We start from the raw sequence: 11,180 nt of genomic DNA on the forward strand, positions 1-11,180 counted from the left end.
AAATGTGCGAGATGATGTTTAGTAGTAGAGTCTCCATATGTTGCAGTAAAGAAGAAAGGCCTTGATGTTAAGTTGATCATTGTAATAAAAGAAGTGGCCTAGGTAGGAGTTAAAGTAATTGAATTATAAAGGTTGTTTTGTTGGGGAAAAGGTAGCACGAAAGTAATTGAATTTAAAAATACTACATAACTTAACCCTATTCTTGGATCACATAACGCAAAAACTTGTAATCACAGGGAGATCTATCCTTTGGAAGAACATCACGACCTTGGTCTCTACTTTTTAGATCATGCAGGATTGAATGTGTATTACTTTTTTTACATATGATTGATATACGTGCACGTAGGCCTACCAGGTGGACTCGTATATATACCCCTATGCCTATTTGTTGGGGTAGTGCTACATATGACTGACGTACGTGCATGTGGACCTACCATACCAAGTGGGGCTTGTATATCTATGCCTATTTGTTGGGGGTAGTGTACACTCATGTAGCTGGAAGCCACGAAGAGAAAGGATGGCACATAATATCACAATGTACATGATATCATAGTATATGCATCCGTACTAATCATAATGGAAAATTATCCCGATGCACGTGACATATAAAATGCATTAGGTCTCAATAACTTTAAACCATAGCATACACTTAAGCAACTCATGCCTCCATTTTTTTATTACATAATGTTCCCATGAGACATACATACGTAATAGTTGTCATATTTATGTGATTAACATACATGTTAACATAGTTACACGACGTGACATATGGAGATTGATGCATCATACAACATTGATATCACAACATAGTTCCATAACTTAACTTAATCATATAATAGTATAACTGATACATAATATAACTTGTAACACAACATATCATATATTGTACCATAAACATAAATATAACACAAGTTAATAATCATAACACACGACACGTGTAAGGCTATAGGACACACGTCATTCATTAGCAAACAAGTCATCGAACTAAGCCGACAACGAAGCTAGTTACATGGTTGCTCTTAGTTGGAGTTCTAATTATTCTTGTACTAGCTTTAATATGCTCCTCAAAGTCCACTTCTACCTAAGTGGGTCCACAACATTCAATTATATTTAATATATCAGAGATAGTAAATATAAACGAAGAAAAAATATATTTAATTTAAAGTGTTGACATTTAATAAAAAAAAAAATCTATATTTAATTTGATACGTTGAAATTAATATTTAAATAAATTAATATATAAATACATTAAATCAAAATATATATTTAGCTTGGTTAGATATCTGTTGAGATATTTTATAACTTTTAAATATATTTTAAGTAAAATTATAACTTGATATATTAAATATTTAGATAAATTATTCTATATTTAAATATATTCTCCCAAAATTCATATAAACGAATAAGAAAATGTTTTATCCCTCGAGTTAATAATATATATTTTTTCAATATTATTTATTATTGCATACAAGATTAAATTTTAACCTTACAAAAAAAAAAAAATAAAAAAAAAAACCTTTTAATTCTTAGCCTTTATTATTATCTTTCTTGTAGCATTATACAAATTTTTTAATTAATTGTTATTAATACTTAAATAGGTTATTATTAAAGTTTCTTGAATGGTCCAAACAATTATGATTATGTAAAACCCGTGCTAACAACGAAACAGTGAAATACTAATCAAGCCGACCTCGAATTTAGCTTATAATAACTTTAACTAAACATCTTTATTTATTATATATTTAAGAAAATACAAAGAAAAGTATATATTTATAATTGTTTTTATTTTCAAATGGATCTGAAATAGACATTTTTCATCTAAAAATGGCTATTTTTCTTCCAATTTGCCATTTTATTACACCCCTCGTTGTTTTAGCATTTGAAGCCCAACATACCTGCAAAAATAATTAAACAAAAATTATATTTTTTATTTTAAAATATATATATATATATATATGACTCTACATTGGTATGATATTGTCCACGGTGAGCGTAAGCTCTTCTGGCTTTGCTTTAGGCTTCTCCTTCTCCAAAAAGCTTTAAATTAGCCGATGTGGGACTTTTATTATCGAATACCTCCTCTCGAACAAAGTACGCCTCCCCTTAATCGAGGCGCAACTCCTTTGGAGTCTTAGTCATTTTTTAATGACTTTGAGGAGATCTGACTCCTTTTCTGTTGGAGTTCTTTATTCGACGTTTGAGAATTTTTGTTCGATATTTGAGGATTTACCAGTATATTGGCACGACTAATTGGCCGATATGGGACTTTCATCATCCAACACCTCCCCTCGAACAAAGTACACCTCACTGCCTCACACCTCCCCTCGAACAAAGTACACCTCACTGCCTTTGAGGAGGCCTCCTTTGTTCGACATTTGAGAATTTACCAATATATTGGTAATTAGTCGATGTGGGACTTTCATCATTCAACACCTCCCCTCGAACAAAGTACGCCTCCCCTTAATTGAGGCTCGACTTCTTTGAGTCTTAGTCATTTTTTACTGCCTTCGAGGAGGCCTCCTTTGTTCAACATTTGAGGGATTTACCAATATATTGACACGACTAAGTTTAGATGAACACGACTCCCCACGGCCACGGTATGATATTGTCCACTTTGAACATAAACTCTCATGACTTTGCTTTCGGCTTCGCGGAAGCCCGAGAAGGGAGAGAGAGGATCATTCCTAAATTAGCTGAGTTTCATCATCGAAGATTGACCACTCAATTATTTATTATATTAAATACTGACCGGCCGAGCATCATGAGGGTGGCAATAGGGTTAGATCCCGGCGACACGGCGAAAGTGGAGCCGTCAAGAACACGAAGATTCTTCAGTCCGATGACACTATAATTACCGTCGACCACTTTTCCGACCAAACATCCACCATGGTAATGCCAATACGTTGTGACTGTCCTCTTACAAAACTCCGCCACAGAGCTATAATCCGACAAGTTTTCCGGCAACGGAGGCCCTAAAAACTGAATTACTCTATTACCCTCCAAATCCCTGGTTTTAATGTTTTGTATGATTTGGGTTTTTAGAAAATCCCCCACTTTTCTCACTCCTCCAACGCAGAGCTGAATATCAGCAGGGTTAGAATAGTAATTGAATCGCACAATGGGGCTGGTTTTGACGTCGGTGGAGGAGTTCAGGCGGAGAGAGCCGACGGAGGTGAGTTTGGAGAATTTGCCGCCGATGGTGGCTATGCTGAGGTTGACGGTCGTGGAGTTGGGGGGAAGGAGGCTGAAAGAAGGAGGGATTGAGAAGGGTGACGTGCTGGCGATGGATTGGAAGTAGTAGGTGTTGTTGGTTGAGATTCCGATCACTTTTGAAGAGGTGAAGTCTAGTGGAAATGGAAGAATTGGAACGACGCCGACACGGGGATTGTCCTTCATGAACTCACCCACGTGTGGGTTGTGGAGGATGAGGGGAAGGTTTAAGGATGAAAGATGGGATTTTGGGCCAACCCCACTTAGGAGAAGAAGCTGTGGGCTTCCAATGGCTCCTGCACTCACAATTATCTCTCCATTCTTGCGGATGACTGCTGTGTGTTGCTTTCCTTTTGAATCAGAATACAAAACCCCATTTGCTGATGATCCTATAAACCATTCATACGGATTTAGTGGAATAAGTTACTAAACTATGGAGTAATTTGAGTAGAATTGTTAGTCGACTTTGTACCAAGTTCGAGAAGGATAATATATGTTAGTGGTGAACTTGGACTGTTACAAATGGTATAGAGCTAGTCTCGGTGTGTCAGCGAGGATGCTGGACTTCCGAGAGGGGTGGATTGTGAGATTCCACATCGGTTGGAGAGGGGAATGAAACATTCCTTGGTAGAGGGTGGAAATTTTTCTCTTAGTAGACGCGTTTTAAAAATCTTGAGGGGAAGCTCGAAAGAGAAAGCTTAAAGAGGATAATATCTACTAGCGGTGGACTTGGACTGTTACAAATGGTATTAGAGGCACCAAGCGGTGTGCCTACGAGGATGCTGGGTTCCCAAATGGGGTGAATTGTGAGATTCCACATTGGTTGGAGAGGGAAACGAAGCATTCTTTATTAGGGTGTGGAAATCTTTCTCTAGTAGACGCGTTTTAAAAATCTTGAGGGGAAGCTTGAAAGAGAAAGCCGAAAGATGACAATATCTACTAATAGTGGGCTTGAACGGTTGCAATTACTGGTTAGTGTTTTCTGTACGTATGAAATGTATGCTCTTTTTACACTTACAACAACAAACAGGATTGAAACACTAACCAGAGAAGATAATTCTTTCGACAGTAGCCCGAATAGCGACTTTGAGATTTCGGGGTCGTGCCTTATTGAGAAGCTCCACAGCTCCATGCCTATTCCCATTGTCATCAAAAATAGAACCAGTAATTTTAGTACCCACAACGTCTCTCAACTCAAACCCATTATCAGGCACAATTCCTCCTTCAACAAGAATCCTTCTAAAAGCATTTTGCCAAGCATTCAAACTCGGCCTATACACCAAAGCTTCTTCAACCCATTTATACGCCTTCTCCACCATTTCCATGTCAAATTTCTGCACCCCTAACTGTGTTTTGAAGAAATCCGTGTTCGGTTTCGAGTACACGCCGCCGTTGATCATGCTAGTGCCACCAAGAACACGCCCTCTTAGGTTCTGCACACCCTCCTTGGAAGTGAAACGATTGTAGGGATTTTTGCCATCATCTTCAACGGTGAAAACGTTGAGTAAAGCTTGTTCTTTAAGCACTGATGGGTATTTATTGGGTTCACTGCCTCTTTCAATAAGGAGGGTTGAGAAGTTTTTTGATAATGTTGCAGCTAATGGGCACCCTGCCGTTCCTCCCCCTACAATTATGTAGTCATACTCTTCCTTTTCTGGAAAATCATTGCCATCTCGTACGAATTTCATGTAGCTAATATCTACACACAAAAAAAATCATACAAATATTGATCACATTTTTACGTTATAAATTATAAACTATATCGACTAAATTATTAGCCGCTCAATTTGATGGACTAAATTGTTACAAAATATAAGTGTGAGGATCAAAACTTTATGGATTAAATTGTCATCCCGTGTAACATGTTAACGTTGCTTACTCTTTACTTCTAAAAGTGAACACTATCTCCACAAAGGAATAGCTTTTTTCCAGCACCATTTGTCATCACTCACATGTATCCTAAAAAAATTTCTAAGAGATTACCTAACATAGAATTACTCTAGGCAAAACACGAACTATGGAGTTCTTATAAGTGAACTACCAAAAAGGAAGGTGCACTTTGTTTGTATAAATAGTAACTTTCAAATATTGTATGATGTTGTTCTTAATCCTCCTATTCATAGGATCGCTCTCATTCAGATATGACTTTGGTTAATTCGTGTACCATTCATTTACTTAGGTGTCACATGCTTACCAGATTCTACCTTGGTTCGCCTCTGAACTACATATTATGAGCAAGTAATGTGAACATGTGGTAAGAAATGATAGAAAATTAAAAAAAATATATTATCCAACCATATCTTAATTACTTTATTTAAGCCTAAATATGGTTGATTAGGATTTGATAGAACACGTTATAATATTCACAATCTCCATGCTCAAAATTAACTCAGTGTCAATGTGAGCATATCTCAACGATCAGTCGAACCCTTACAATAACTATCCGAAAGAACAAGAAGAAGAGAGATCGAAGGAATTTACCTTGATTGGGTTGAGTGTTGGTAGAGATTGAGAGTAGTAATTGGGAGTGAGAGAGAAAGAGAAGTATGAGGAGGAGAAAGGTAGGCATGCTTGAATTCTCCATGAACACCTCCCTCCATAGTTGCGATGTTTATATAGACACAGGATTCTATGTAATTCTTTAAATTGGTTTAAAGATATTTTCTAATATGTTAGTCTATAACAAGTTATTAAATTAAATACTTAATAAATGGCCATAATAACTTATTTTACTTTTACGATCTATCTCGATTCAAAATGGAAACTAAAGATGATATTGGACTCAACGTACCATAATTATGAAAATAAATTTATGGGAAAATTTTCGGGTATTCAACTAGTCTATTGATGAATGTAATATACGTGTATAGAACAATCGATGAGTGTGAGAGATATACTTATAAACACTTTGATTACAGTGGTTGGTTATTATTTGTGGATATAGAAGATTTTGTTCGCTGTGAACTAAGTAAATCTTTGTCTCTTTGTTTAACTTATATTTATAGGTGTGTGAGTACGATCGATATTGCTTTAGCTTCCACTACAACAGTAAAAATATACTAGTCAAATCGTTTTGGGACCCAACTAATACTATAGCACTCTTGTATGTTTGTAAGAAAAATTATGCGCTAAATCATGAGGTGCTTGTGTTTGACGATAGATTGTCGCACATAGAACTTTTCTCTCCATTCTTCCACGAAGATTTTGTTGCTATGATTGTCTTTCTAGGGACGAGCTCAATCGTGTTGCATCTAGCCTACTTTAAGGTGGTCCCCATATTTGAGATTTTTTGTTGGAATAGCCAACCTCTCATTTGGGCTGATTTTTAGCGTTTGAATCTTCTCGCTTCAAATGTTGCTTCAAACATTATGTTGTGTGAACCGAGTAATTGGAGTAAAGGTTGATTAGGGTTGTCGCCAAATCTTTCTATCGTACATCACATATTTCGCGTACGAGTTGGATTACATGTTGACTATCGAGCCGAATAAGTTGTTTCCAAGCTGTCAGAACTAAGTAAGTCGAGCTGAGTCGTATGAAGCTGAAGGCAGGGCAATCGCTAGTCACGTGAAGCAAGTGGGTTGGTTGTGGACGTCACACGGGCTAAAGTGCGCGCATGTTAGGTCGTCATGCAAGCTGAAGACAAACGTATGTCGACTTTGGGTCGTGAGACGTGTGCGACAATGCGTATCTAGGCGGCTGGATCTAACACCAGTGTGGGGTTACCCTACCAGAATATCTGGCCTATGGATTTGTCTTCTCAATCTGATTCCCTAAAATCGCAACTCTTCTCTTGTTGAGGTGTTGGGAGGGAGTTGCACGTTAGCTAATCAAGGGGTGAATCATGAGTTTATAAGTAAGGAATAGATCTCCATTGATACCATACCTTTGATAGAAATCAAAAGTAAAGTTACTAGAATTTATCTATTTTTCCCTCAAACGTCCCTAAATTTAAACAATTTTCGATAATGTATTAGCTAATAATGAGTTGAAATTTTGTAATCAATCCCATTTCAAGAATTAAAACATAAAACATAAAGTTTATCCAAGTTCTTGGGAATAAAAAAAAAAAAACACATTTTTTTTATTTCTTAAATTCGTATACAATCTTTATAAACTAAAAATATAAATATCAACGATCAAAACACATACAATCCAACAATGTCAAGCAATAATCTCTCTTAATCGACACTCCTTAACTTGATCTTTGTTGCAGCACCTTAAGCCCAACATATCTGCAAAACAATTTCAAAATTATTAGTTCATGGAAATAAAAACATAATCAGAAAATCTCAACTTTAGCTTAACAACTCACCGGCCAAGCATCATGAGAGTGGCCATAGGATTAGTCCCCGGCGAATCGGAGAACGTGGAGCCATCCACTACACGCAAATTCTTCATTCCGATGACTCTGTAATCACCGTCGACCACTTTTCCGACCAAACATCCACCATGGTAATGCCAATAAGTCGTCACTGTTTTCCGGCAATACTCTTCAACAGAGCTAACATTCCACAAATTTTCCGGCAACGGAACCCCCATAAACTGAAACGCTTTATTACCCTCCAAATCTTGAGTCTTAATCTTTTCCATCGTTTGGGTTTTAAGCAAATCCCCCACTTTTCTTACTCCTTCAACACACCGAGCAAGATCATCCGGATGCGAGTAATAATTAAATCGAACAATTACATTGTTCTTCGCATCGGTGGTGGAATTTAAACGGAGAAATCCCTCAGAATGAACTTCCGAGAATTTCCCAACAAAAATAACCAAGCTGGGGTTGATCGAAGTGGCTTGAGGTGGAAGAAGACTGAAAGTTGGGGGACCCGAAAACGGTGCAGGGCTCGCAAAAGCTTGTAAATGCACATTGTCCTGCAATGTCCCGACGACTTTTACAGAGGAAGAAGCCAATTGGAATGGAAGCACGATGGTGGCGCCGAAACGGGGATTGTCGGACATGAATTCGCCGACGTAGGGCTGATGGTGGACGACGGGGAGTTTTAACGATGAAAGATGAGATTTTGGGCCAACCCCACTTTGAAGGAGAAGCAGAGGACTTCCGATTGCGCCGGCGCTTAAAAAAATCTCACCTTTCTTGCGGATAAACGCTGTATGAATCTTCCCTTTTGAATCTGAATATGAAACCCCATTTGCTGATAAGCCATTAAAGAGAATTCGCCGGACAGTGGCGTTAACAGCGACTTTAAGATTCTTGGGCTCTGCTTTATTGAGAAGCTCCACCGCGCCATGTCTATTGCCTTTGCCATCAAAGATGGAGCCGCCGGTTTTAGTGCCGATAAGGTGTGTCAAATTGAACCCATTATCAGGGCCAACGCCGGCTTCCAATAACGCTGATTTAAAAGCGGATTGCCAAGCGTTCAAAATTGGCTTGGAAACGACGGTTTCTTCGACCCATTGATAAGCCTTTTCCACCATTTCCATGTCCCAATTGACGCCGGCTGTCTCGAAGAATTGGCGATGGCCTCTTGAGTAGAAGCCGGCATTGACCATGGTGCCGCCGCCGAGAATGCGGCCTCTGATGTTCTCCACGCCGTCATCGGAGGTGAAGCGTTGGAAGGGGTTTTGACCATCGTCTTGTGCTAAGAAGGCGTTTAATAGACCTTGTTCGTTTAAGACGGAGGGGTATTTGTTGGGTTCGCTGCCTCTCTCGAGAAGGAGGACTTTGAATTTTGATGATAATGTTGCAGCTAATGGGCAACCGGCGGCTCCTCCTCCTATTATTATGTAGTCGTATTCTTGTTTTTCTGGTAGATCGCCGGCGTTGTGCACGAATTTCATGTAGCTAACATCTGAACAAACAGAGCACAAAACAATCAAATTTTATTGGGGACAATCCCCTCGTCCCTTTTCAACCTAAGTTCTCATGGCTTTCCCGTTCCGAACACGCCTCGTGCCAATGGAGATAATATATTCAGAGATTATAAATGGATTAGTATTAATTGATTATAAACACATGATAATTCCCTAGAGACTTTCCTTCCACCGTTGTTTATAATTAATTTTTAAAAAATATATTTTTTCCTAGGGACATTTTATTTTTATTAAAAAGATTAAATAAATAATTTGAACCATCCAAATCAATCTAACCTAAGGGTTGGATTAGTCATTATTTAACGAGGGTCATTTAGTTTGAAAAATTGACAACACGAACCAGTAGATTGATTTGTTAAAAATTAAAAGGTCTGAGACCATGTTAAGAATGAGGAACATAAGTGGAATTGAAAGTTCGAGAAACATAAGTGCGATCAAAAGTTCAAGAAACATAGATGGAATCAAAAGTCCATCATCCTCTTCTGATCTCTGTGGTGCCAACTTATGTTTCTTGACTTTCGATTCTATTTATGTTTTTCATTCTTAACATAGTATCAAAGCAGGAGAAGATGAAGAATAGAAGAAAAGTGACAGAGACTAGAAGAAGACGACGAATGAATTGGGATCACCTTCCACAAGATATATCATCGTTTTAAACTCACTTCAATTTCTCATTCTTAATAGGATTGGGTATAAAAAATGTCCGAATCCAACTCAACACAACTCGAGAACACTCGTAGTGTAACAGCTCAAGTCTACCACTAATAGATATTGTTCTCTTTGGGCTTTCCTTTCTGGTTTCTTCTCAATGTTTTAAAACTAGTTTGTTAGGGAGAGGTTTCCACACCTCTATAAAAAATATTTCGTTCTCGTCTCCAACCGATGTAAGATCTTACACCTAAAATCTATAAAGAAACGAGCATAAATTTTTATAGAACAGAACTAGAAAGAGTGTTTAATTCATACCTTGATCGGGGATAGTGTCGGAGGAGATGGCTCCGAATTGAAAGGTAGAGATGAGAATGAGAAGGAGAATGGTAGCCATGGAACGCTCAATAATTGTTTATATCTTCAAGTTTGCAACGGTGTAGGGTATTTATATACATACAAACTTCCACTCTTAATTTGAATGCAACTAAATTACTATTGATTTTCAACCAAGCTAGTCTTTTCTCGTGTGCTGCACATTTTTTAAATGAAAATTTATTTATATTCATTTTCATTTTCATTATCCAAAAATAAAAATGAGATATTTTAAAATATGGTGAAGATATTGTAACAATCCAAGTCCAAGTCGATATTGTCTGCTTTGGTTCGTTACGTATCGTCGTCAATCTTACAGTTTTAAAACACGTCTACTAGGGAGAGGTTTTTACACCCTGATAGTGAATGTTTTGTTCCCCTTTCCGACCGACGTGGGATCTCACAATCCACCTCCCTTGAGAACCCAATATCCTCGCTAACAATCGCCTGGTATCTAGCTCTAATATCATTTGTAACAATCTAAATTCACCGCTAGCAGATATTTTTTATGAAAATCGTGAGGCTGGCGAGATAAGTATCAAATCAAACAAAATAAGAGTTTTTGAGCATAAATGTTGAGTAATTTAGTGTTATTTTAATTTTATAAAATGATAGTGACATGTAATAATGAATAAAAAGCAAAAATTGACCATTCATGATTTCCTTTTTTGAAATACAATGAATGTATCATTGACTCTTAGCTAAAAAAGATTATCACTTGCGACAATAATCTCACTTTTTTTTTTTGGATCGATGTTCTCACTTCTAACCTACCATGTTGATAATGCTATAAAATAATTTATTTAAAATAAAGCTTAATATATAATCGATGTGATTACATCAACTCAATGTCACGAAGACATTTTCTTTTTGGAGGTTTCTATGCAATTACGTTTCTATTTATCATATGCCAAAATGACATTCATGATCTTTTCCTTAATTAACAAATAAAGACAATATAATCTAGAATTCTCGAACAAATTACACTATTTATTCCATACTTGAGTCATTATGATTATACGTTCAAGACCCATAATTTCTTTGTTCGACACTTAAGGATTCTATCGACATTACTAAGTTAAGATAAGAACATGACGCTAATACCATGTTAGTAATAA

General features: G+C 37.1%; 2 protein-coding genes across 2 annotated transcripts; both read right to left on the bottom strand.

The window, feature by feature from the left end:
* Nucleotides 1-1,849: 1,849 nt before the first annotated feature.
* On the bottom strand, nt 1,850-5,794 carry LOC111805875 ((R)-mandelonitrile lyase 1-like). The gene is made up of 4 exons (XM_023691146.1): nt 5,692-5,794; nt 4,256-4,909; nt 2,750-3,599; nt 1,850-1,895 (listed from the first exon to the last, which is right to left on the bottom strand). The coding sequence occupies exons 1-4, from the start codon at nt 5,792-5,794 to the stop codon at nt 1,856-1,858; spliced, it is 1,647 nt and encodes a 548-aa protein (XP_023546914.1). The 3' UTR covers nt 1,850-1,855.
* Nucleotides 5,795-7,267: 1,473 nt separating this feature from the next.
* LOC111805062 ((R)-mandelonitrile lyase 1-like) lies at nt 7,268-10,097 on the bottom strand. Its single transcript, XM_023689931.1, has 3 exons — nt 10,006-10,097; nt 7,523-9,017; nt 7,268-7,442 (listed from the first exon to the last, which is right to left on the bottom strand). Exons 1-3 carry the CDS (start codon nt 10,082-10,084, stop codon nt 7,403-7,405), a joined length of 1,614 nt encoding a protein of 537 aa, XP_023545699.1. The 5' UTR covers nt 10,085-10,097; the 3' UTR covers nt 7,268-7,402.
* Nucleotides 10,098-11,180: the final 1,083 nt, after the last annotated feature.

The sequence above is a fragment of the Cucurbita pepo genome, chromosome LG11 (genome assembly GCF_002806865.2).
Source record: "Cucurbita pepo subsp. pepo cultivar mu-cu-16 chromosome LG11, ASM280686v2, whole genome shotgun sequence".
Lineage (NCBI taxonomy): Eukaryota > Viridiplantae > Streptophyta > Magnoliopsida > Cucurbitales > Cucurbitaceae > Cucurbita > Cucurbita pepo.